A 27182-nucleotide genomic window follows, 5' to 3' on the forward strand; every position below is an offset into this window, starting at 1 on the left:
TTTTTTTTTGAGACGGAGTTTCGCTTTTGTTACCCAGGCTGGAGTGCAATGGCGCGATCTCGGCTCACCGCAACCTCCGCCTCCTGGGTTCAGGCAATTCTCCTGCCTCAGCCTCCTGAGTAGCTGGGATTACAGGCACGTGCCACCATGCCCAGCTAATTTTTTATTTTTTTTATTTTTTAGTAGAGACGGGGTTTCACCATGTTGACCAAGATGGTCTCGATCTCTTGACCTCGTGATCCCCCCACCTCGGCCTCCCAAAGTGCTGGGATTACAGGCGTGAGCCACCGCGCCTGGCCGGGGAGTTCTTTTTTATAGAAAGACATTAAGCATTCCAAGGACTGGAGTCCATTCATGAACAGGAAAGAAGCTACATTTTTCCCCGGGGATAATGCCATTAGCCGGGCGTGGTGCGGGCATCTGCACTCCCAATTACTTGGGAGGCTGAAACAGGAGAACAGGAGGTGGAGGTTGCGGTGAGCCGAGATGGACCCACTGCGCTCCAGCCTGAGCGACAGTGCAAGACTCTGTCTTAAAAAAAAAAAAAAAAAGTAAATAAGAAAAAATTTAAAAAATTAAAGAAAACGGCCGGGCGCGGTGGCTCAAGCCTGTAATCCCAGCACTTTGGGAGGCCGAGGCGGGTGGATCACGAGGTCAAGAGATCGAGACCATCCTGGTCAACATGGTGAAACCCCGTCTCTACTAAAAATACAAAAAAATTAGCTGGGCATGGTGGCGCGTGCCTGTAATCCCAGCTACTCAGGAGGCTGAGGCAGGAGAATTGCCTGAACCCAGGAGGCGGAGGTTGCGGTGAGCCGAGATCGCGCCATTGCACTCCAGCCTGGGTAACAAGAGCGAAACTCCCGTCTCAAAAAAAAAAATAAATAAAATAAAATAAAGAAAGAAAGAAAACAATAAATAAATGGGGGAGGGGTGGAGCCACCCGCTCTCCTGCCCAACACTCCACCTTCCTCTCCTCCGCACCTTCCACCCCAAGCCCTAGGCCCACCGCCCCTAGCTGTCTCTTGTTAAGCTACCTGTACATTGCCTTTTCCCCGACCCCAATGCCCCATAGGATGTGAGAGTCTCCAGGTCAGCGTCTGGATCTCAGTCTTCTTCCACCACAGTCTCCTCCCAGACCCCAGGCAAGCATCAAATCCAGGATGCTACATGAAGAATCAAGTCCAAGTGCAGGGGGCTGGGCGACCCCAGGCTTAGTCTAAGGGAAGAGGGAAGTTGGGCTTCTCCCAAGAACCTGTGGACCAACCCATTGCAAGTTACGAACTAGCATGAGTCCATTCACTGGAGCCTGGCGCTCTGAAGGCTGGTGGTGGGGGGTGTCACGCTGGGCACAGAACTGGAATCCTGAACCGGAGGAGTCCACTGAGAACACTGTGGGGATGACCCGGGCCAGCACCTCTCCCTACCCCGTGCACCCCTACTCATGGGGGCCCAGTGGTTGGGTCCTTTGTGAGACAGGCTGAGAGGACAGTGAACCCTGAGGGTCTGTGGTTAGAATAGGTGGGAAGTCTCAGAGGAAGGAGCCCCTGGGAGCCAGACCCCCACGCCATGGCGAGCGTGGTGGTGAAGACGATCTGGCAGTCCAAAGAGATCCATGAGGCTGGGGACACCCCCGCGGGGGTTGAGAGCTGCTCCCAGCTAGTCCCTGAGGCTCCCCGGGGGGTTACCAGCCCGGGCAAGGGGATCCCCAAGAAAAAGAAGGCCGTGTCGTTCCACGGGTGGGTTTGTCGCACCCTGCCGGGGATGGTTCTAACGCCCAGCACTGCCTCCAACAGAGCAGGAGTCCCACTGTGGGTGCTGGAGGAAGGGGAGGGGGAAAAGCCAGCGGGTGGCGGGCAGGAAAGAGGACAGCAGTGAAAAGAGACAAAAAGCAGCAGGGAGATAGAGAGGAAGAAGAAGGTAGTGGGGATGAATGGAGGGAAGAAAAAGCCAGTGGGGAGGGAAGAAGGGAGGCTAGTGAATGAAGAAGAAAGTAGGCAGTGGGGCCGGGCGCGGTGGCTCTTGCCTGTAATCCCAGCACTTTGGGAGGCCGAGGCAGGCCGATCACAAGGTCAAGAGATAGAGACCATCCTGGCCAACATGGTGAAACCCTCTCTACTAAAAATACAAAAATTAGTGGGCTGTGGTGGCGTGCACCTGTAATCCCAGCTACTCAGGAGGCTAAGGCAGGAGAATCACTTGAACCCAAGAGGTGGAGGTTTCAGTGAGCCAAAGACAGCACCACTGCACTCCAGCCTGGGCGACAGCTCACACTGTAATCCCAGCACTTTGGGAGGCCAAGACGGGCAGATCACCTGAGGTCAGGAGTTCAAGACCAGCATGACCAACATGCAGAAACCCCTGTCTCTACTAAAAATAGAAAATTAGCTGGGCGTGGTGGTGCAGGCCTGTAATCCCAGCTACTTGGGAGGCTGAGGCAGGAGAATTGCTGGAACCTGGGAGGCGGAGGTTGTAGGGAGCTGAGTGCACCACTGCACTCCAGCCTGGGCGACAGATCGAGACTGCATCTCAAAAAAAAGAAAGAAAGAAAGTAGGCAGCAGAGACAGAGACGGGAGAAACAGGTAGCAGTGAGGGTGGAGTCGCAGGGGATGAGCCATGCAGAAAGGAGGGCAGGAGGGGCCCGACCACCGGGGGCTGCGTCTTGACCTTCTGCCTGTTTCTCCTCTGCAGGGTGGAGCCCCCGATGGCCCACCAGCCCATGCACTGGTGCCTGAACCTCAAACGGTCGTCAGCCTGCACCAATGTGTCACTGCTCAACCTGGCCGCCATGGAGCCCACCGACTCCTCCGGGACAGACTCAACAGTGGAAGACCTCAGCGGCCAACTCGCGCTGGCTGGGCCCCCTGCCTCCCCCAACCTGCCCTGGGTTCCGGATGACCCAGACATCTCGGAAATCCTGGTGAGGGGCCCCCACACCACCCTCTGGGGAACACCGAGGCCCTCCAGGTGCTGGTAGCAAATACTTAGGACAGGGTGAGGTGTTTGGGATTTGGAATATGAACGTTCTGGTCACTTTTTGAGACCCAGAGGAACTAACAAGGATCTGCCTCCTCCTTTCCTGACAGCCAGCAGTGAATCTGGAAGTTGGTGGGTTTTTTTGTTTTTTGTTTTTTTTTTCAGAGACAGTCTCACCATGTTGCCCAGGATGGTCTCGAACTCCTGAGCTCAAGGGATCTGCCCACTTCGGCCTCCCACAGTCCTGGGATTACAGGCATGAACCACCGCGCCTGGCCTGGGTGTCAGTCTTTAGTTCATACAGTCACTCCCAGATGTTCCCAATGAGGCTGGGCTCAGGAATCAGCAGTAATCCTGCCCTTGGGGAGTTCCCAGTCTGGCAGCCTCCAGCTCCTGGGCTCAAAGGATCCTCCCCTCTCAGACCTCAGTAGCTGGGACCACAGGCACACACCTGGCAAATTTTTTTTTAATGTTTTTATAGAGACAGGGTCTCACAATGTTGGCCCGTCTGGTCTTGAACTCCTGGATTCAAGCAATTCTCAGGCCTCAGCCTCCCAAAGTGCTGGGATTACAGGTGTGAGCCGTTGTGCCCAGCCACATTTGTTCTTTTTAACAAATATCTCCTTTTATTTCTTTCTTTTTTGAGATGGAGTCTCACTCTGTGACCAATCTGGATTGCAGTGGCGCGATCTTGTCTCAGTGCAAACTCCGCCTCCCAGGTTCAAGTGATTCTCCCACCTCAGCCTCCCAAGTAGCTAGGATTACAGGCATGCCACCACAGCTGGCTAATTTTTGTATTTTAGTAAAGATGGGGTTTCGCCATGTTGGCCTGGCTGGTCTCGAATTCCTGACCTCAGGTGATCCACCCGCCTCAGCCTCCCGAAGTGCTGGGATTACAGGTGTGAACCACTGTACCCGGCCTCTCTTTCTCTTTGTTTTATTTATTTATTTATTTTTTTTCATTTTCTTTTTTGAGACAGGGTCTCACTCTGATGGCCAGGCTGGAGTGCAGTGGTATGATAATAGCTCACTGCAACCTCAAACCCTTGGACATAAGCGATCTTCCTGCTTTGACCTCCCAAGTAGCTGGGACTATAGGTGGACACCACCATCCCCCAGCTAAACACATTTCTTTTTCTTTTTTATTTTTTTGAGACTGGGTTTGCTCTGTTGCCCAGGCTGGAGTGACAGCCTGACTGCCCAGGCACAATCATGGCTCACTGCAGCCTTGACCTCCCCAGCCTCAAGTGATCCTCCCACCTCAGCCTCCCAAGCAGCTATAACTACAGGCACCTGCCACCATGCCCAGCTAATTTTGTATTTTTAGGAGAGATGGGGTTTCTCCATGTTGGTCAGGCTGGTCTTGAACTCCCGAACCCAGGTGGTCCACCCACCTCGGCCTCCCAAAGTGCTGGGATTACAGGTGTGAGCCACCATACCTGGCCACAAACTGGATCTTGAAGATAAGTAAAGTAGTCCCCAGACAGAAGACAGGGAAAGGTGTCCCAGCTCCCAGGAACAGCACGACAGCATGTGCAGAGGGACAGGAAATGAAACTAGCCCAGAATAGGACAGGTAGCTTCAACGTGGTCCCTGCAGCTGGTGTGTGGTATGTGAGAGAGAGGAGGCTGGTGGAAGGGGAGGGCACGGGCCACATAAACTGAGTGACATGGGCATTTTCCTGACAGCAGTGGGGAGCCAGCGTGGGTTCAGGAGGGAGAGAGCAACAATTCGGGCTTTTGGCTCCGTTCCATTTACTGAGCTCCAGCCAAGTGCTGTGCCACATCCCTTACGGTGGGAAATTTGTTTTTGTCTCTGTAAAGTTCTCTAAGGGAACTGGTATCATTACGCAGTTAGAAACTGAGAAAAGGGGGCCGGGCGCAGTGGCTCACGCCTGTAATCCCAGCACTTTGGGAGGCCGAGGCGGGTGGATCACGAGGTCGAGAGATCGAGACCATCCTGGTCAACATGGTGAAACCCCGTCTCTACTAAAAATACTAAAAACTAGCTGGGCATGGTGGCGTGTGCCTGTAATCCCAGCTACTCAGGAGGCTGAGGCAGGAGAATTGCCTGAACCCAGGAGGCGGAGGTTGCGGTGAGCCGAGATCGCGCCATTGCAGTACAGCCTGGGTAACAAGAGCGAAACTCCGTCTCAAAAAAAAAAAAAAAAAAGAAAAAGAAAAAGAAAAAAGAAACTGAGAAAAGGGACTGAAGCGGTCCAGCAGTGCAGGCCTGTAGTCCCAGCGACTCAGGAGGCTGAAGCAGAAGGATGGCTTGACCCCAGGTATTGAAGGCTGCAGTGAGCTGTGATTACATCACTGTGCTCTAGCCTGGGCAACAGAAGGAGACCCTAGAGTCCCTGCCTCTAAAAAAAACCAACTAAGGACCCAGCGCGGTGGCTCACAGCTGTAATCCCAGCACTTTGGGAAGTCAAGGCAGGCAGATCACCTGAGGTCAGGAGTTTAAGACCAGCCTGGTCAACATGGTGAAACCCCATCTCTACTAAAAATACAGAAAATTAGCCGGGTGTGGTGGCGCGTGCCTGTAATCCCAGCTACTCGGGAGGCTGAGGCAGGAGAATCGCTTGAACCCAGGAGGTGGAGGTTGCAGTGAGCCGAGACAGTGCCATTGCACTTCAGCCTGGGAGACAAGAACGAAACTCCATCTCAGGAAGAAAAAAAAATACTCCACTAAGGTAGACAGCAGTGTAGTAACCTCCACAAGGTCAAGGTTGGAGAGCTCGTAAGAAGCGGGACCGGGATAAGAAGGGTGCTGCTCTTGTCACTAATGCAAAAGCCTTTCTCTCCCCAGGACTGCCCTAGGCTGAGCGGGGGATGTCTGAAGGGGAGACACTGAGTCAGGAGAGGAGGCTGGGCAAGGGTCCAGGGAAGGAGGGGCTGCTGCAGGGAAGAGAAGAGGGCGGAGTCGGGGCTGGGAAGGATGCCTGGGAGACACCTCCTCCCCCAGACGGCAGAGCTCTCCCCCCATCGCAGGGAGTGTCTCTCGGGCAGCACTTGCAGCCGTCTGCCTCCCACCAGAGCTATTTCTGAGTCACATCCCCCAGTGGATCGTGAAGCCAGAGAAAGTGCCCCAGGCAGCGAGGATTGAGGTCTGGCACGGCCGCCAGCTCGCTGTGGGGCTGCAGGGGACTGCCAGCCTCTCAGGGGCTTCAAGTTCCTTCTCTGTGGAATGGAAAAAGGACTGACCTTGGATGCGTGCTGGAGAGGCGAGGGCGGCTGCAGGAGCGGAAACCAGCACCCAGTACCTGAGCTGCACCCAGAGAGAAGGCGGGGACAGGTGGAGAGACCCAAGAGAGAGGGGATGGAGACCCAGAGACGAAGTGGGACAGAGATCAAGAGAGGAGGACAGAGACCCAGAAAGAGGGGGACACAGACCCAGAGAGATTAGGAGAGAGACTGAGAGAGAGGAGAACAGAGACCCAGAGAGAGAAGGAAAGACACTCAGAGGGTTGAGGAACAGAGGCTCTGGAGGGAGGAAGAGATTGGTCCAGTATGAGAGAGATGGAGACTCAGAGATGGAAGAAGGGATGATCCAGGCTGGGAAAGGTGGCTCACGCCTGTAGTCCCAGCACATTTTTTTTTTTTTTTTTTTTTTTTTTTGAGAGACAGAGTTTTGCTCTTGTTCCCACACTGGAGTGCAGTGGCGCGATCTCGGCTCACTGCAACCTCTGCCTCCGAGTAGCTGGGATTACAGGCATTTCCCACCACACCCGGCTAATTTTCTATTTCCAGTAGAGACAGGATTTCTCCATGTTGGTCAGACTGGTCTCGAATTCCTGACCTCAGGTGATCCGCCCGCCTCTGCCTCCCAAAGTGCTGGGAGTACAGGTGTGAACCACCGAGCCTGGCCATCCCAGTACTTTTGGGAGGCTGAAGTGGGTGGATCACTTGAGGCCAGGAGTTCAAGACCAGCCTGGCCAATATGGTGAAACCCCATCTCTACTAAAAATACAAAAATTAGCTAGGCGTGGTGGTGCATGCCTATAATGCCAGCTACTCAGGATGCTGAGGCAGGAGAATCCCCTGAATCCAGGAGGTGGAGGTGGAGGTGAGCTGAGATCGTGCTACTGCACTTCAGCCTGAGTGACAGAGGGAGACTCCATCTCAAAAAAAAAAAAAGAAGAAGAAGAAAAAGAAAGCTGGGCACAGTCGCTCATGCCTGTAACCCCAGCACTTTGGGATGCCAAGGTGGGCAGATCACAAGGTCAGGAGTTCAAGACCAGTGTGGCTAACATGGTAAAACCCCATCTCTACTAAAAATACAAAAATTAGGCAGGTATGGTGGCAGGCACCTGTAATCCCAGGTACTTGGGAGGCTGAGGCAGGAGAATCACTTGAACCTGGGAGATGGAGGTTGCAGTGAGCTGAGATGGCGCCACTGCACTCCAGCCTGGGAGACAGAGTAAGATTTTGTCTCAGAAAAAAAAAAAAAAAAAAAAAAAAGGCAGACAGAGACTTAAGAGTAGAAGGGCACAGACTAAGTGAAAAAAAGTCAGAGACTCTGAGAGGTAAGGGACAGAGCCGAATCAGGGGGAGACAGAGACCCAGAGAGAGAAGGAACAGACACAGGGGCTGGGCAGGGACAGAGACCCAGGTGGTGACGGAGATCCTGGCTGAGAGAGTGACAGTTTCCAGGTAGGAGGAAGGCCAATGGGAACCCTGTGAAGGTAGCTATTAGTTATGTCTCCATTTCACAGGTAGGGAAGCAGAGGCACAGAGAGGTGAAGTCCCTCCTTGAGGTCATACAGCTAGCTGCTGGGAGACATTAGCTGAACCCAGGACCTATTGCCTTGATTTTCAGAACAATTACTCACAGGAAACCCAAGACGTTCTGAGTCTTCAGGTTAGAAAGACACTTTGTGGCTGGGCGCGGTGGCTCAAGCCTGTAATCCCAGCACTTTGGGAAGCTGAGGCGGGTGGATCACGAGGTCAAGAGATCGAGACCATCCTGGTCAACATGGTGAAACCCCGTCTCTACTAAAAATACAAAAAATTAGCTGGGGGCCGGGCGTGGTGGCTCAAGCCTGTAATCCCAGCACTTTGGGAGGCTGAGGCGGGTGGATCACGAGGTCAAGAGATCGAGACCATCCTGGTCAACATGGTGAAACCCCGTCTCTACTAAAAATACAAAAAATTAGCTGGGCATGGTGGCACGTGCCTGTAATCCCAGCTCCTGAGGAGGCTGAGGCAGGAGAATTGCCTGAACCCAGGAGGCGGAGGTTGCGGTGAGCCGAGATCGCGCCATTGCACTCCAGCCTGGGTAACAAGAGCGAAACTCCGTCTCAAAAAAAAAAAAAAAAAAGAAAGAAAGAAAGACACTTTGTCACTTTGTGAAATGCTTTCTATTACCGTGAAACCAATTATGCCAAAACTTCAAACAACAAACCCAGAGGGGCTCGGCAGGGTGGTCCTGGCTCAGGGTATCTCCCAAGATTTCACTCAAGATTTTGGCTGGGGCTGCAGACATCCGAAGGTTGGACTGGGTCTGGAGGTTGTGCTACCAAAATGGGGCACCCACGTGCCCTTGCCTGGAGGTCTCAGTTCCTTGCTATATGGGGCAGTGAGGCAAGACCACACCATTGCACTCCAGCCTGGGCAAGAGAGCAAAGAGTCCGTCTGAAAAAAAAAAAAAAAAGAAAAAAGAAAAAAGAAACGTTCCTCTCACGAAGCAGTCTCTTACCTCACATATCGTGGATTCTACTTTATTCTATTTTGTTTTTATTTTTTATTTTTGAGACAGAGTCTCACTTTGTCACCCAGGCTGGACTGCAGTGGTGTGATCTCGGCTCACTGCAACCTCTGCCTCCCGGGTTCAAGAAATTGTCCCACCTCAGCCTCCTGGGTAGCTGGCATGACAGGCGTGCACCACCATTCCCAGGTAATTTTTGTAGAGACAGGGTTTCTCCATGTTGGCCAGGCTGGTCTTGAACTCGTAACCTCATATGATTCACCCGCCTCGGCCTCCCAAAGTGCTGGGATTACAAGCATGAGCCGCCATGCCCGGCCTGTCTTATTCTATTTTCTGGGTGTGAGTCACTAAGTCCAGCTCATACTCAAGTGAGGCAAATAAGGCTCTACATTTTAAAAGAATGTCAAAGAATTTATGGACACATTTTAAATCATCACATTTTGTGTGATTTTTGTAGCTGCCCTTTATTGGGATGAGGAATTTCCTTTCTAGTTTGTTGAGGGTTTTTTTCATGAGCAGGTGTTTTATCTTGTCAAAAGCTTTTTATCTACTGGCATGATCATGTCGTTTTCCCTTTTATTCTATTTTTTTTTTTTTTTTTTTTTTTTTTTTGGAGACGGAGTTTCGCTCTTGTTACCCAGGCTGGAGTGCAATGGCGCGATCCCGGCTCACCGCAACCTCCGCTTCCTGGGCTCAGGCAATTCTCCTGCCTCAGCCTCCTGAGTAGCTGGGATTACAGGCACGTGCCACCATGCCCAGCTAATTTTTTGCACTTTTAGTAGAGACGGGGTTTCACCATGTTGACCAGGATGGTCTCGATCTCTCGACCTCGGGATCCACCTGCCTCGGCCTCCCAAAGTGCTGGGATTACAGGCTTGAGCCACCGCGCCCGGCTCCCTTTTATTCTATTAATATGATAGGTAACATTTGTTTATTTTTAGAGACAGAGTCTTGTTCTGTTGCCCAGGTTGGAGTGCAGTGGTACCATCAGAGTTCACTGCAGCCTCAACCTCCCAAGGAGCTGAGACCACGAGTACATGCCACCGCACCCAGATAATTTTTCAATTTTTTTGTAGAGATGAAGTCTCACTATGTTGACCTGGCTGGTCTAGAATTCCTGGCCTAAAGTGATCCTCCTGTCTCAGACTCTCAAATTGTTGGGAATACAGGCATGAGCTACCACACCCAGTCACTGATCGATTTTAGTATGCTGAACCAATCTTGCATTCCTGGGATCGTTCCCACTTGGTCACGATGTATAATCCTTTTTACATGCTGCTGGATTTGGTTTGTTAGTATTTTGTTGAGGACTTTTGTGACTATATGCATCAAGGATATTTGTCTGTAGTTTTCTTTTCTTGTGATGTCTTGTTTGGTATCAGGGAAATACTGTCAAATAAATATTTCCTGAGTTAGAAACTACTCCTATTTTTCAGCACTTTGAAATGGATTGTCAATTTTTTTTTTTTTTTTTTTTTTTTTTTGAGATGGAGTCTTGTTCTGTCACTCAGGCAGGAGTGTGGTGATACACAATCTCAGCTCACTGCAACGTCCACCTCCGGAGTTAGAGCAATTCTTCTGTCTCAGCCTCCCAAGAAGCTGGGACTACAAGTGTGTGCCACCACTCCTAAATTTTGTTTTTTTGATAGAGATGGGGTTTCACCATATTGGCCAAGCTAGTCTCAAATTCCTGATCTTGTGATCTGCCCACCTCAGCCTCCCAAAGTGCTGGGATTATAGGTGTCAACCACATCACCTGACCAATTCTTTTATTATTATTATTATTATTATTATTATTATTTTGAGACTGAGTCTTGCTCTGTCACCAGGCTGGAGTTCAGTGGTGCAATCTTGGCTCACTGCAATCTTTGCCTCCTGGGTTCAAGCGATTCTTCTGCCTCAGCCTCCCAAGTATGGTCTTGATCTCTTGACCTTGTGATCCGCCCAACTTGGCCTCCGAAAGTGCTGGGATTACAGGCATGAGCCACTGCGCCCGGCCTTTTTTTTTTTTTTTTTTTTTTTTTGAGACGGAGTTTCGCTCTTGTTACCCAGGCTGGAGTGCAATGGCGCGATCTCGGCTCACCACAACCTCCGCCTCCTGGGTTCAGGCAATTCTCCTGCCTCAGCCTCCTGAGTAGCTGGGATTACAGGCACGCGCCACCATGCCCAGCTAATTTTTTGTATATTTTTTTAGTAGAGACGGGGTTTCACCATGTTGACCAGGATGGTCTCGATCTCTTGACCTTGTGATCCACCCGCCTCGGCCTCCCAAAGTGCTGGGATTACAGGCTTGAGCCACTGCTCCCGGCTTTTTTATTTTTTTAATGATTAATAGGATTGACTATTTTTAAAATGTTTTTATTTTCATTTTTCTTTTTAGAGATGGGGGTCTTTGTTTTCCAGGATGGTCTCAAACTCCTAGGCTCAAGTGATCCTCCCACCTTGACTTCCCAAAGTGCTGGGAATACAAGTGTGAGTCACAGGTCCAGCCTTCTTATTGTTTTTTAAGAGATAGGAAGATTAGCCAGGCGTGGTGGCTCAAGCCTGTAATCCCAGCACTTTGGGAGGCCGAGGCGGGTGGATCACAAGGTCAAGAGATCGAGACCATCTTGGTCAACATGGTGAAACCCCGTCTCTACTAAAAAAATACAAAAAAAAATAGCTGGGCATGGTGGTGCGTGCCTGTAATCCCAGCTACTCAGGAGGCTGAGGCAGGAGAATTGCCTGAACCCAGGAGGCGGAGGTTGCGGTGAGCCGAGATCGCGCCATTGCACTCCAGCCTGGGTAACAAGAGCGAAACTCCGTCTCAAAAAAAAAAAAAAAAGGAATGGTTTCCTTTAACACTTTGAACATATTTAAAATAGCTGCTTTAGCAGGGCGTGGTGGCTCACACCTGTAATCCCAGCACTTTGGGAGGCCAAGGCAAGTGGATCACGAGGTCAAGAGATCGAGACCATCCTGGTCAACATGGTAAAACCCTGTCTCTACTAAAAATACAAAAAATTAGCTGGGTGTGCCGGCATGTGCCGGTAATCCCAGCTACTTGGGAGGCTGAGGCAGGAGAATTGTTTGAACCCACGAGGCGGAGGTTGCGGTGAGCCAAGAAGGCGCCGTTGCACTCCAGCCTGGGTAACGAGTGAAATTCCGTCTCAAAAAAAATAAAAAATAAAAATAAAATAGCTGCTTTAAAGTCTTTGCCGAGTAAGTGCAAATCTGCCCCGCCACCCGACTCTGGAATAGTTATTCCTCATTGATTGTTTGCCCTCAATTGTATGGGCCATAGTTTTTGTTTCTTTGCACACCTTATAACTATTTTGATGGAAACAGGCCTTTCTTTCCTTTCTTCCTTTCTTTTCTTTCTCTCTCTCTCTCCTTCTTTCCTTCCTTCCTTCCTTCCTTCTTCCTTTCTTTTTCTTTCTTTTGAGATGGAGTCTCATTCTGTCACCCACGCTCCAGTGTAGTGGCATGATCTTGGCTCACTGAAACTGCCGCCTCCCAAGTACAACCAATTTTCCTGCCTCCGCCTCCCCAGTAGCTGAGATTACAGGCGTGCACCACCATGCCTGGCTAATTTTTGGATTTTTAGTAGAGATGGGGTTTCACCATGTTAGCCAGCTAGTCTCAAACTCTTGATGTCAAGTGATCCACTCACCTTGGCCTCCCAAAGTGCTGGGATTATAGGCGTGAGCCACCGTGCCCTGCTGGTCTTGATCTCTTGACCTCGTGATCCGCCCACCTCAGCCTCCCTATTTTTGTTTATGTTATTATTTAAAACAGGATCTTGCTCTGTTGCCCAGGCCACAGTGCAGTGGCATGATCGTGGTTCACTAAAGCCTCTAACTCCCAGGCTTAAGGGCTCCTCCTGTCTCAGCCTTCTGAGTAGCTGGGACTACAGGTGTATACTACCAAGCTTGGCTAATTTTATTTTAATATTATTATTTTTTTTATTTTGAGACGGAGTCTTGCTCTGTCACCCAGACTAGAGTGCAGTGGTATGATCTTGGCTCAAGCAATTCTCTGCCTCAGTCTCCCGAGTAGCTGGGATTATAGGTACCTGCCACCACGCCCAGCTATTTTTTGTATTTTTAGTAGAGATGGGGTTTCACCATCTTGGCCAGGCTGGTCTTGAACTCCTGACCTCATGATCCACCTGCTTTGCCCTCCCAAAGTGCTGGGATTACAGGCACAAGCCACTATGCCCTACCTTTATTATTATTATTATTATTTTAGAGATGGGGTCTTGCTATGTTGCCCAGGCTGGAGTGCAGTGGCTATTCATTGGTGCAATCCCACTACTGATCAGCATGGGAGTTTTAACCTGTTCTATTTCTGACCTGGGCCCGTTCACCCCTCCTTAGGCAGCCTGGTGGTCCCCCGCTCCCGGAAGGTCATCATATTGATGCCGAACTTAGTGTGGACACCTGATCAGCATAGCGCACTACAGCCCAGAACTCCTGAGCTCAAGCGATCCTCCAGCCTCAGCCTCCAGAGTAGCTGGGACTATAGGCACATGCCACTGCCCCCAGCTATTATTATTATTATTATTTTTTTTTTGAGATGGAGTCTCGCTCTGTAGCCCAGGCTGAAGTACAGTGGCGAGATCTCAGCTCACTGCAACCTCTGCCTCCAGGGTCCCAGTTCAAGCAATTCTCCTGCCTCAGTCTCCCAAGCAGCTGGGATTACAGGCATGAGCCACTGTGCCCAGCTAATTTTTATAATTTTTAGTAGAGACAGGGTTTCACCATGTTGGCCAGTCTGGTCTTGAACTCCTGACTTCAGGTGATTCGCCCACCTTGGCCTCCCAAAGTGCTGGGATTACAGGCGTGAGCTACCGCACCTGGCCTGTAGTTGCATTTTTAAAAAGAGACTTTTCTGAACTATTTCTGTAATATCTGTGTTCTTTGTCATGTTTGGCCACTGAGGTCTCTGTTCTCTGATTTTAGTGGTTACCTAATGATTGGAGAGAGATTTCCTTAAACCGGAACAACAACAAAATCTTCTAGCCTTTGCCAGACGGCTCAGTGTGCCTGATGAGGCACACCTTTAACACGCAGACAGTTCACAACTCTGCCTTAGCCTTCCCTTCCGGCCTCTGCAGCTTGCACAGAGTTTCAAGGTCAGCCAGGGGAGAAAAGCCTGGGGCCTTCTCAGAACTTTCCCACGCATGTGCACAACTCTACACAGGCCAACGGCTTTCTACCTTCCTGGGAATCTGTTGGACCATTCCAAAGCTGCTACAGATGTCTCTGTCAGATTTCCTTTTAAGATTTTTTCTTTCTTTTTTTTTCTTTTTTTCTCCGTTTTTTATTTTTTATTTTTATGTTTGTTTATTTATTTTTTTTGAGACGGAGTTTCGCTCTTGTTACCCAGGCTGGAGTGCAATGGCGCAATCTCGGCTCACCGCAACCTCCGCCTCCTGGGTTCAGGCAATTCTCCTGCCTCAGCCTCCCGAGTAGCTGGGATTACAGGCACGCGCCACCATGCCCAGCTAATTTTTTGTATTTTTAGTAGAGACGGGGTTTCACCATGTTGACCAGGATGGTCTCGATCTCTCGACCTCGTGATCCACCCGCCTCGGCCTCCCAAAGTGCTGGGATTACAGGCTTGAGCCACTGCGCCCGGCCTTTTTTTGTATTTTTAGTAGAGATGGGGTTTCACTATGTTGACCAGGATGGTCTCGATCTCTTGACCTCATGATCCACCCGCCTCGGCCTCCCAAAGTGCTGGGATTACAGGCTTGAACCACCACGTCCAGCCTATTTTTTATTTTTTTAAGACTTTTTCTTTCTCACTGTTTACCCCCAACTGTTATCCATGGCTTCAGGCAATAGCAACATTGAAATCAACTGTAATTTTTTTTTTTTTTTTTTGAGACAGAGTCTTACTCTGTCACCAGGCGTCAGGCTGGAGTGTGGGGGCATGATCTTGGCTTACTGCAACCTTCGCCCCCCAGGTTCAAGCAATTCTCCTGCCTCAGCCTCCCAAGTAGCTGGGACTAGAGGCACACACCACCACGCCCAGCTAATTTTTGTATTTTTAGTAGACACGGGATTTCACCACGTTAGCCAGGCTGGTCTTGATCTCTTGACCTTGTGATCCGCCCACCTCAGCCTCCCAAAGTGCTAAGATTACAGGCATGAACCACTGCACCCAGCCTGTAATTTTTTTTTTTTTTTTTTTTTTAACAAATATTCCCTCTCCCACTCCGTGTTACTCAATTCTTGTATTGCTACAAAGGTATATTCAAGGCTGGGTATTCCTGAGGCTGGGTGTAAACAAAAGAGACTTAATTGGCTTATGGTTCTACAGGCTGTCTGATAAGCATAGTGCCAACATCTGCTCAGCTTCTGGTGAGGGCCTCATAGCAGAAGGCGATGGAGCCAGCCTATCCCCTGGCAAGAGTGGGTGCAAGGAGGTGCCACGCAGTTTTTTGTTTTTGTTTTTGAGACAGAGTTTCACTCAGTCACCCAGGCTGGAGTGCAGTGGCACAATCTTCGCTCAGTGCAACCTCCACCTCCCAGGTTCAAGCAATTCTTCTGCCTCAGCCTCCCGAGTAGCTGGGACTACAGGCATGCACCACCGTACCTGGCTAATTTTTGCTTTTTTTTTTTTGAGACGGAGTTTCGCTCTTGTTACCCAGGCTGGAGTCCAATGGCACGATCTTGGCTCACTGCAACCTCCGCCTCCTGGGTTCAGGCAATTCTCCTGCCTCAGCCTCCTGGGTAGCTGGGATTACAGGCACGCGCCACCATGCCCAGCTAGTTTTTTGTATTTTTAGTAGAGACGGGGTTTCACCTTGTTGACCGGGATGGTCTCGATCTCTTGACCTCGTGATCCACCCGCCTCGGCCTCCCAAAGTGCTGGGATTACAGGCTTGAGCCACCGCGCCCGGCGCGGGAATTACTTTTCTTTTCCGCCTTTTGAGATGGAGTCTCACTCTGTCGCCGAGGCTGCAGTGCAGTGCAGTCCTCTCGGCTCGCTGCAACCTCCACCTCCCGGGTTCCAGCGATTCTCCTGCCCCAGCCTCCCAAGTCACTGGGATTACAGGCGCCTACGACCACACCTAGCTAATTTTTGTATTTTTAGTAGAGACGGCAGTTCACTACGTTGGCCAGGCTGGTCTTGAACTCCTGACCTCAAATGATCCATCCGCCTTGGCCTCCGAAAGTGCTGAGATTACATTTGTGAGCCACCGTTCCCAGCCTGAATTTCTTAATCCACCATTTTGCTGATGTCAACTGAATACAGTATTTTTCTTTTTCTTTTTTGAGACGGAGTTTCACTCTTGCCGCCCAGGCTGGAGTACAGGGCACATTCTTGGCTCACTGCAACCTCCACCTCTCCGGTTCAAATGATTCTCCTGCCTCAGCCTCCCGAGTAGCTGGGATTATAGGTATGTGCCACTACGCCAAGCTAATTTTTTTTTTTTTTTTTTTTTTTTTTTGGATTTTTAGTAGAGACAGGGTTTCTCCATCTTGGTCAGGCTGGTGTCAAACTCCCGACCTCAGGTGATCTGCCCACCTTGGCCTCCCAAAGTGCTCCAATTATGGATACAGTATTTCTTATCATACTTGTTCCCCAGAGCAATCATGTAAGAAATGCGTTGCTGCCCCATCTTACAAGGGAAGAAACTTGTTCTCTCTTTCTCTTTGTGTATTCAGCAACCGTTAGAGAAACCAAGAGAACTGGGCATTTTTTAATTTTTTTACATATAAAAGGCTCAATAGGCCAGGCGTGGTGGCTCAAGCCTGTAATCCAAGCACTTTGGAGGCCAAGGCGGGCAGATCACCTCAGGTCGGGAGTTCAAGACCAGCCTGATCAACATGGTGAAACCCCATCTTAAAAAAATAAAACATGGGCCAGGCGCGGTGGCTCACGCCTGTAATCCCAGCACTTTGGGAGGCCGAGGCGGGTGGATCACGAGGTCAAGAGATCGAGACCATCCTGGTCAACATGGTGAAACCCCGTCTCTACTAAAAATACAAAAAAAATTAACTGGGCATGGTGGTGCGTGCCTGTAATCCCAGCTACTCAGGAGGCTGAGGCAGGAGAATTGCCTGAACCCAGGAGGCGGAGGTTGCGGTGAGCCGAGATCGCGCCATTGCACTCCAGCCTGGGTAACAAGAGCGAAACTCCGTCTCAAAAAAAAAAAAAAAAAAAAAAGGCCGGGCGCGGTGGCTCAAGCCTGTAATCCCAGCACTTTGGGAGGCCGAGGCGGGTGGATCACGAGGTCGAGAGATCGAGACCATCCTGATCAACATGGTGAAACCCCGTCTCTACTAAAAATACAAAAAATTAGCTGGGCATGGTGGTGCATGCCTGTAATCCCAGCTGCTCAGGAGGCTGAGGCAGGAGAATTGCCTGAACCCAGGAGGCGGAGGTTGCGGTGAGCCGAGATCGCGCCATTGCACTCCAGCCTGGGTAACAAAAGCAAAACTCTGTCTAAAAATAAAAATAAAAAATAAATAAATAAAATAAAAATAAAAATAAAACATAAAAATAAAAAGGCTCAATAATCACAGGAGCTCTGCTCTTCAAATGCAGCAGTGTACAGGCTTCTGTGTTCTGGCTGCTCCGCCGTTTCTACACAGTTGCTCTCATCCCTGCCTTCCAGCCATTAAGCACAGGGAACAGGGGACAAGACCATGCTTAGCTTTTCCACACATGGACCACTGCCCACCTCCCTTCCACTGGCTGGAACTGGTCATAACGAGCTGCCAGAGGGCTCCCTGGGTCTCTTTTCCTTCAAGTGTGAAATAACAATGTTGGCTGGGTGCAGTGGCTTACACCTGTAATCCTATCACTTTGGGAGGCTGAGGCGGGCGGATCACCTGAGGTCAGGAGTTCGAGACCAGCCTGACCAACATGGTGAAACCCCATGTCTACTAAAAATATTAAAAACATTAGCCAGGTGTGGTGGCACACGCCTGTAGTCCCAGCTACTTTGGAGGCTCAGGCAGGAGAATTGCTTGAACCCGGGAGGCAGAGGTTGTAGTGAGCCAAGATCACGCTGCTGCACTCCAGCCTGGGCGACAGAGTGAGACTCGGTCTCAAAAAAAAAAAAAAAAAAAAAAAGTCAATGTTATTGAAGTTATACATTTGACTACTGTAACAAAAAGGCACAAAATAACACAGCTTGAATAACACAGAAGATGTAATGTCTCACCCTGAAAGTCTTCACAGGTGGTTGGAATGGAGTATGGTGGCTTCAGTGTGAAGGATTCAGGCTCCTTCTGTTTCCTTGTGTCCTCTATCTGCTGGTGCAAGGCAGCCCTGAATTGTGCCCTCCAGTGAAATGAGAGAAAAACGGAAAGTTCTCATACCCTTCCTTTAAGGGATGACTCAGAAATTGACTATAATTCTGCATGATCCAAGTAATGATCTAGGCTAAAGTAAAAAAAAAAAAAAAAAAAGGAAAAAAAGAAAGAAAAAGGCTGGATGCAGTGGCTCATGCCTGTAAGACCAACACTTTTGGAGGCAGACAAAGCAGGATCCCTTGAGATTGGGCACAGCGGCTCACACCTACAAACCCAGCACTTTGGGAGGCTGAGGGGGCAGATCACCTGAGGTCAAGAGTTTGAGACCAGCCTGGCCAACATGGTGAAACCCCGTCTCTATTTAAAAAAAAAACAAAAAAAAAAAACATCACTTGCGCCTAGGAGTTTGAGGCCAGCTTGGGTAACACAGGGAACCCGATCTATACCAAAAATTTTAAAATTTTGCTACCATGCCTGGTAGCAAGCACCTATAGTCCTAGCTACTTAGGAGGCTGAGCCCGAGTTGGTGAGCAATGATAGCACCACGCCACACCAGCCAGGGTAATAGTGAGAGACACCCCCACAGCCCACCAAAATAAATTGGCAACATTATTTCCACTCACATTCCATTGGCCGGAACTTAGTCACATGGCCACACCTAGCTGTAAGGGATCCTGGGAAATGTAGTTCTCTGTTTGGGCAGCCATGTGCCAGGCTAAGCCTTCTATATCTGGCCAAGCTGGGAGAATGGATCCTGCCACATGCACCCCTCGTGAACCACAGATTGGCAGGAATCATAAAACATTTGATGTGATATAAAGTCATGATGATCAGAGGCCACACGGTGTCGTGGTTTAAAACAAGGGTTCTGAATCTAAATTCTGATGAAGTCACCTAATGTGCTACGGACCTGGGAAGACAAGGGACGTCCCGTTTCTGCGACCCATGTGTCTCACTTGTAAAATGGGCCAAATAACTTCAAGAAGTGTCGCTGTGAAGAATAAAAGAGACGACAGGTGCTTGGCCTAGTACACAGCAAGTGCTCATATCTGAAAGGTGGCTTCCTTTGTAATTAACCAGGTCCTGGAGAGAAAGGTAGAGCATGTGTTTTCACAGTTTATCTTTATGCTGCGGACCCAAGGACTTTTTTTTTCTTTTAGATAGAGACTTGCTCTGTCGCCCAGGTTGGAATGCAGTGGTGCAGTATCAGCTCACTGCAACCTCTGCCTCCCAGGTTCAAGCAATTCTCCTGCCTCAGCCTCCCAAGTAGCTGGAATTCAAGGCATGCACCACCACGCTCAGGTAACTTTTGTATTTTTAGTAGAGATGGGGTTTCACCATGTTGGCCAGGCTGGCCTTGAACTCCTGACCTCAAGTGATCCACCCACCTCCGCCTTCCAAAGTGCTGAGATTACCAAAGTGAGCCCCTGCGCCTAGCACCCCAGGTTACTTAACTCAGTGTTTGATTGAGTCCATCCTTCTTCCCCCACGTGTCGGAGCAGCCCACTTCCAACCCCCATTCTCTCCTGGATCCTGCTTAGTTTTCTCCCAGGCCACCATAAAGAAAGGTAGTTTACCCCCCTGGGTTCACTGCACAGGAATGCTAAGAATCAGAGGTGCAGCTCTTGACTCCAAGTCACACAGCCATTCCAGGGCAAAATCAAGGTGTAAACACAGCTTCCCAGTTCCGGAATTCTTCTTGGGCTTGGGGCTTGCCCCCACACACCCACTAACTCACTTGTCTCCCATTTTTCCCCAGAGTGGGGTCAACAGTGGATTGGTCCGTGCCAAAGACTCCATCACCAGCTTGAAGGAAAAGACCACTCGGGTTAACCAGCATGTGCAGACCCTGCAGGTGTGAGGACCCCCATGGCCAACACCGGCTCTTCCTCCAGGGCCAAGTCCCTTCTTGGAACCTGCCTCCAGCACCCATATCTCAGTTAGGGAGCTTGAGGCTCAGAAAGGAGAGGAACCTTCCCAGGCCCAGATCTTCTTTCCCATGGGCTGTCCCCTCGAGCCCTTGGCTAACTCCCCTCCTTCCATGCGCCAGAGTAAGTGTTCCGTGCTGAGCGAGAATCTGGAGAGAAGGCGGCAAGAGGCAGAAGAGTTGGAGGGGTACTGCATTCAACTCAAGGTGAGCCGCTGGGACGCAGGAGTGGGTAGGGAGGGGGGAATGGGAGTAAGAAGAGGGCGGGAGGAGGAAGGGAGGAGGGCGGGCTCAGTGGCTCACACCTGCAATCCTGGCACTTTGGGAGGCTGAGGTGGGTGGGTCACTTGAGGTGAGGAGATTGAGACTAGCCTGGCCAACATGGTAAAACCCCATCTCTACTGAAAATACAAAAATTAGCCAGGTGTTGTGGTGGGCGCCTGTGATCCCAGCTACTCGGGAGGCTGAGGCAGGAGAATCACTTAAACCAGGGAGCCAGAGGTTGCAGTGAGCCGAGATTGCGCCATTGCACTCCAGCCTGGGCCATAGAGTGAGACTCACTCTCAAGAAAAAAAAAAAAAGTGGGGGGAGGGGAAGAGGGTAGCAATGGGACCCATGAGAGGTGGGAGGCAGCCATCCCTTTAGCCAAGGAAATGGGCGAATGTGTCGTGTATTGAGGGGCTGGGAGGCCTGGAGCCTGAATGGAAATAGGCAGGCTAAGGGAAGGGAGGCAGAACTGAAATGGGAAGGCAGGGCCCTCGCCCTGGTGTCTGACCCAGGAGAACTGCTGGATGGTGACCCGGTCTGTGGAAGATGCTGAAATCAAAACCAACGTCTTGAAGCAGAATTCTGCCCTGCTGGAGGTAAGGGCTGGGGCGGGGTTGGGTGGGGGCGGTCCCAGGATTTGTGGTAGAAGGTCAGACACACAAGAAACTTGAGATACACTTTTAGGTGGAACTCTGCCCGGACACCACCACCACACTGCCCCTTTGTGCACATGGTCATCTTTAGAACCCACTAATAAAAGGGATGCAAATGAGGCTCCAACGCCCAGATGTGCGGGGGACTCCAACACCCTGCAGCCCCATTCAGGTCCCAGAAAGAGACTCGAGCTGTACTTCAAGTGAGAAGGCCTGTTCTGTCCACATTCCCACTCATTTTCCAACAAAATACTGAGAAAGCTTCAGTCGTTCTTGCTAAGTGGCTGGGACTGGTATTTGACCCCTGGAGGCAGGCTGTGGGACGTTACTGGGAATTGGAGTCCAGCTGGCCCTCAAATGGTGCCTCCCCTCCCTAATGACAGCAAGCAGGACTTCCCAGCATCCTGTCCCCACAGGCGTCTACTTCCAATCTCGGGGAGTACTGGAGTGGATTTGGGGGTGGAGGTGGTTGCAGGAGGAAAGCGGCTGGACACTGTGACCCCGTCCTCCCTTACCGCCCAGGAAAAGCTGCGCTACCTCCAGCAGCATCTGCAGGATGAGACGCCGCGACGGCAGGAGGCCGAGCTGCAGGAGCCGGAGCAGAAGCAGAAGCTGGAGCAGAAGCAGAAGCCGGAGGCTGGCCTCTCCAGGAACTGCCTGGGCCCCGCCGCCACGCCCCAGGGCTGCCCCGGCCCGCCAGGAAGTCCCCACGAACCCTCGCGGCCACGCAGCCTGGCCCCAGGAGCCTGGGGTATGGGGCCTCGGGCAGGGGAGGGCCCCCACGTGAGCGAGCAGGAATTGCAGAAGGTGTTCACCGGCCTCGAGGAGCTGAGGTGGGCGGGACCTAGGGGCGGAGCGTCGAAAACGAGGTGGCGGGGACTCAGGGATGGAGCCTCGAGGAGCTGAGATGGGTGGGGACATTGGTGGGCCCTCGAGGAGCTGAGGTGGGCGGGGACAAGCGTGGAGCCTCGAGGAGCTAAGGTGGGCGGGGACGTGGGTGGAGCCTCTAGGAGCCGAGATGGGCGGGGACATTGGTGGGCCCTCGAGGAGCTGAGGTGGGTGGGGACATGGGTGGAGCCTCAAGGAGCTGAGGTGGGCGGGGACATTGGTGGACCCTCGAGGAAGTTAGGTGGGTGGAGACATGGGTGGAGCCTCAAGGAGCTGAAGTGAGTGGGGGACATGGGTGGAGCCTCTAGGAACAGGTGGGTGGAGACATGGGCGGAGTCTCAGGAGATGCGGTGGGCGCGGAATGGGTGGAGCCTCGGTTGGCTGAGGTGGGTGGGGACATGGGCGGAGTCTCCAGGACCTGCGGCAGCGAGGACACAGGGGAGGAGCTTCAAAGATGTTAGGGAGTGGGCGACAAGGCTGGGGTCTCCAACAGCAGAGGAGGGAGCGCCCCGACGGCAATGACCTGAGCAAGGGACTGTCGGAATAATGAATTTTTTAGTTCTGGGCTGCTGGGAGGCAGGTCTAGACCTGGTGAAACTTTGGTTGGCGGGGCTTCGGAGTGGTCCTGGAGGCACCAAGTGGGGCAGAGTGTGGTGGGCAGTGCCTTGCAGGAGCAGTGTGGAGGAGCCCAGGTAGAGGCTAGGGACCTGCCCAGGGAAGGTTAGGATGGCCAATAAAGGAAGGGGATAAAGGCCGGGCACTGGAGGACACGACCAGATTTCACCAAACTGAGGTTGCAAGAAAATTGGAGACCTGGGTGAGTCTGCAGCCACACGCGTGGTCTCAGTGGGGCGAGATAGGCGAGTCCTGTCCCATCTATCTCGTGGGGGCAAGTGGCGGTCTGTCCAAGCCTAGCTCCGACCCATTCCCTCCCTCTGCCTCTCCAGGAGAGAGGTGTCCTCGCTGACTGCCCGGTGGCGTCAGGAGGAAGGGGCGGTGCAGGAGGCCCTGCGGCTGCTCGGGGGCCTCGGCGGCAGGGTCGACGGCTTCCTAGGCCAGTGGGAACGGGCACAGCGCGAGCAGGCGCAGACGGCGCGAGGCTTGCAGGAGCTGCGAGGTCGGGCGGATGAGCTGTGCACGATGTAAGGACCAGGAAGACCGAAAGGGCAGCGCGATCTCAACCCGAGGGCGGGGCCTTGAGGGAAAGGGGTAGGCCAATCAGCTATGGCGGGGCATTCCGGAACACAGACCGACATGGGGAAACGCCAGTTAGAGAGCAGGAAGGGTCGCATCAGCCCTAATTAGGCCCGACGGGTGAAATCAATTTGAAAAGGGTGTGGGCTACACCTTAAAAGGGCAAAGGGTGGGGTCACGTGGGATCTGGGAAAGCCAATTAGAGAACTGGGAGAGGCATTCCAAACAGTAAGCTACTAAAGGTGGCCCAGTGGTGGCTCATGCCTATAATCCCAGCACTTTGGAAGGCCGAGGTGAGGCAGCTGATAACTTGAGGCTAGGAGTTCAAGACCAGCCTGGGAAACATAGCAGAGACCGGCCCACCCCCCATCTCTACAAACAGTTTAAAAATCAGCTGGGAATGGTGTGGTGTGGCACCCTGGTAGTCCTAGCCACTCAGGAGGCTGAGGCAGGAGTGATCACTTGAGCCCCGGAGTTCAAGGCTTCAGAGAGCTATGATGAGGCCACTGCACTCCAGCTTGGGCAACAGGGCGAGACCCTGTCTCAATATAGTGAATAAATAAAATAAAACACAAAAAAATGAGACCAGTCAGAGCAAACAGGGGTGGGCAGGGTGGAAGGTTCCAGACCAGAGTCTCCATAGACACAAATGGCGGGTAACAATGGGTGGAGTCTTGCAGGGGCTATACCACTCGAGGCCACCTGGCCACACTGGTTACTCATGCCCCAGGGTGGAGCGGTCAGCAGTGTCTGTGGCTTCACTGAGGAGCGAACTGGAAGGGCTGGGCCCACTGAAACCCATTCTGGAGGAGTTCGGGCGGCAATTTCAGAACTCTCGAAGAGGGCCTGACCTCTCCATGAACCTGGATCGGTCCCACCAAGGCAACTGTGCTCGCTGTGCCAGGTAACAGGGCTGGGCCTGCCTCTGGGAGCCTTATGTGGATAGAACATTAAAGGAGATATGGAAGGAGATGGGGCATTAGTGAAGTGGGGGGCGTTGTTCATTGTGGGAGACAAGGCATCCCAGTGCATGGTAGGACCAGCCTGTTCTGCTGCACGATGGAAGCCTCATTTCTTCCCTCTCTGCGAGGTAAAATCAGTGTCTTGTGGAACTCAAGAGAAACTTGGTACAGAGTGCACTGGCTCACGCCTGTAATCCCAGCACTTTGGGAGGCCAAGACAGGCAGATCACTTGGGATCAGAAGTTGGAGATCAGCCTGGCCAACATGGTGAAAGTCCATCTCTACTAAAAATACAAAAATTAGCTGGGGTGTGGCGGCATGTGCCTGTAATCCCAGCTACTCGGGCAGCTGAGGCACGAGAATCGCTTGAACTCAGGAGGTGGAGGTTGCAGTGAGTGGAGATCGTGCCACTGCACCCCAGCCTAGAGACAGAGCAAGACTCCATCAAAAAAAAAAAAAAAAAAAATGGAATAGTGATCCCCAGAGCACCGTGAAAACCAAGGGACAGCTGGTGCAGTGTAGCATCCTACGATGCAAACTTCCCAGTGCATGCTAGGAAGGTTGCATAGGGTGCATAGTGGAAACGGGGCCAAGTGGAGGCTGCACAGGTGAGCTTGGGGCATTCGAAGTTGGTGCTGGGCCTCTTTATCTGGTGACCACCCCTCCCTCAGCCAGGGGTCGCAGTTGTCCACGGAGTCCCTGCAGCAGCTGCTGGACCGCGCGTTGACCCCGTTAGTGGACGAGGTGAAGCAGAGGGGCCTGGCTCCTGCCTGTCCCAGCTGTCAGAGGCTACACAAGAAGATTCTGGTACCAGGGAATATGGGCCACCATGTCCCATTTTACTGTTCTGTCGGGGCAAGGGGAGGGGAGCCCTGGCCTCAAGGGTACTGCTGGTGTGTGGCAGGAAGGGAAGGGCTGAGCTGGGAGCAGCAGGCACTGGGGGAGGGAGGACTTGGCCCTAATGCATGGGGGGACAGGCAAGCAGTTTGGTGATGAGTGAGTCACAGGCCAATCATGAAACCCTGGAAGATGGACTTGAGCCCAAAGCATGATGGGACATCGGATCTAGTGCATTGCGGGACACGAGACAGGCACCAGTCTAAAGCTTCATGGAACATAGGTCTGATTTTCTCTAAGCTTTTAGAGCGATAGTGCCTTGTACAAGATCACTGGGGTCAGATATATAGAGGGGAGCCAGAACCCAGTGACTGTAGGTCCCCGTTAGCTGATGCGTTGCGGGAAATGGGCATTGCGCAACACACTCGGCCCAGTGGTTGGTGGAACTTGAGCCCCAGTGCACTGTATTATGGGATGTCGACCTAATGTACTGTGGGATTCTGTTGTGTGGGTGAGACGGACAAGTGAGGCACCGTGGGACATTGATGTGGTGGAGCTATAGGACTAATACTTGAGGACATGGGGCTTGGTGTGGTGGGACACAGAGAACCAGGACACTAAGAACTGGTTTGAGTCTCACTCTGTCACCCAGGCTGGAGTGCACTGGTGCCATCTCGGCTCACTGCAACCTCCACCTCCCAGGTTCAAGTGATTCTCCTGCCTCAGCCTCCTGAGTAGCTGGGATTACAGGCACGCGCTACCACGCCCGGCTAATATTTGTACTTTTAGTAGAGACAGGGTTTCACCCTGTTGGCCAGGCTGGTCTTGAACTCCTGACCTTAAGTGATCTACCTGCCTCAGCCTCCCAAAGTGCTGGGATTACAGGTGTGAGCCACCGCACCCAGCCAGGACTTGTGTGTTAAAGGTGCTGGTCTAATAGGGAGATGTGGGCTCTTCTAAATTATGGGATGTAGAAGGTCACCATGTGGTAGGATACTGGGGCACATACACATATCAAATGTAGGATAGTTCATGAGCTTAGGAGACAGATGACAGACACTGATTTCGTGCTTGCTGGGACATAGGTCAGGGACAGACAATAGGACAGGCACAGGCTTAGTCCACAACAGAATCCGGAGACCTACACTGTGGGATGCTGGGGTCGGTCTCAAGCTCAAGGCATGATGGGAAACTCTGTGGGAGAAATGTGGTCCCCAGGGAACCCAACCCTTTGCCCTCCACAATCCAGCTCCCCCTCCACCCCTAGCCTAGTCCAGCAAGCCCAGCTGCGCCTACGCTCCTCTCCCCAGGAGCTGGAGCGCCAGGCCTTAGCCAAACACGTCAGAGCGGAGGCCCTGAGCTCCACCCTTCGGCTGGCCCAAGACGAGGCCATGCGAGCCAAGAACCTGCTGCTGACAGACAAGATGAAGCCGGAGTGAGGAAGGAGGCTGAGGGCGTGGGAGGAGGGTGAGAGCTGCGGGCAAGGGCCTGACCTCTGCTTCCGCTCCAACACCCCCGCACCCAGCCATGCCAGCATCACCTCCCCACTGACCGTCATGACAGGGAGAAGATGGCCACTCTGGACTATCTACACTTGAAGATGTGCTCGCTCCATGATCAGCTCAGCAACCTGCCACTTGAGGGGTCCACGGGAACCATGGGGGGAGGCAGCAGTGCGGGAACCCCCCCGAAACATGGGGGCCCAGCCCCTGAACAATAAATGATCCCTCATGCTGGCATGAATTCCATCTCCTTTTTGGCACCAGAGGACTAGTGAATTGCCCACACACCATGCACTACCTCTATGCCCGCTGTGATTTAATAAATAAATACATTTTATTATTCTTTTTGGAGCAGATTCTCATTCTGTTGCCCAGGCTGGAGTGCAGTGGCATGATCTCAGCTCATTGCAACCTCCGCATCCTGGGTTCAAGGAATTCTCCTGCATCAGCCTCCTGAGTACCTGGGACTACATTCATGCACCACCACACCTGGCTAATTTTCTTTCTTTTTTAAAAAAATTTTTTAAAATAATTAATTTCGGCCGGGCGCGGTGGCTCAAGCCTGTAATCCCAGCACTTTGGGAGGCCGAGGCGGGTGGATCACAAGGTCAAGAGATCGAGACCAACCTTGGTCAACAAGGTGAAACCCCGTCCCTACTAAAAATACAAAAAATTAGCTGGGCATGGTGGTGCATGCCTGTAATCCCAGCTACTCAGGAGGCTGAGGCAGGAGAATTGCCTGAACCCAGGAGGCGGAGGTTGCGGTGAGCCGAGATCGTGCCATTGCACTCCAGGCTGGGTAACAAGAGCGAAACTCCGTCTAAAAAAAAATAATAAAAAAAAATAATAATTAATTTCGCCGGGCGCGGTGGCTCAAGCCTGTAATCCCAGCACTTTGGGAGGCCGAGGCAGGTGGATCACGAGGTCAAGAGATCGAGACCATCCTGGTCAACATGGTGAAACCCCGTCTCTACTCAAAATACAAAAAATTAGCTGGGCATGGTGGCGC

General features: G+C 51.9%; 1 protein-coding gene across 1 annotated transcript; it reads left to right on the forward strand.

Annotated features, from left to right (window-relative positions):
• Positions 1-1518: 1518 nt before the first annotated feature.
• Positions 1519-26479, forward strand: TSKS (testis specific serine kinase substrate). The gene is made up of 11 exons (XM_039466359.2): positions 1519-1739; positions 2693-2921; positions 19703-19798; positions 19994-20077; positions 20650-20733; positions 21313-21623; positions 22626-22820; positions 23603-23776; positions 24506-24641; positions 25982-26106; positions 26235-26479. The coding sequence occupies exons 1-11, from the start codon at positions 1570-1572 to the stop codon at positions 26389-26391; spliced, it is 1761 nt and encodes a 586-aa protein (XP_039322293.1). The 5' UTR covers positions 1519-1569; the 3' UTR covers positions 26392-26479.
• Positions 26480-27182: the final 703 nt, after the last annotated feature.

Source organism: Saimiri boliviensis, chromosome 14 (genome assembly GCF_048565385.1).
Source record: "Saimiri boliviensis isolate mSaiBol1 chromosome 14, mSaiBol1.pri, whole genome shotgun sequence".
Taxonomy (NCBI): Eukaryota; Metazoa; Chordata; class Mammalia; order Primates; family Cebidae; genus Saimiri; species Saimiri boliviensis.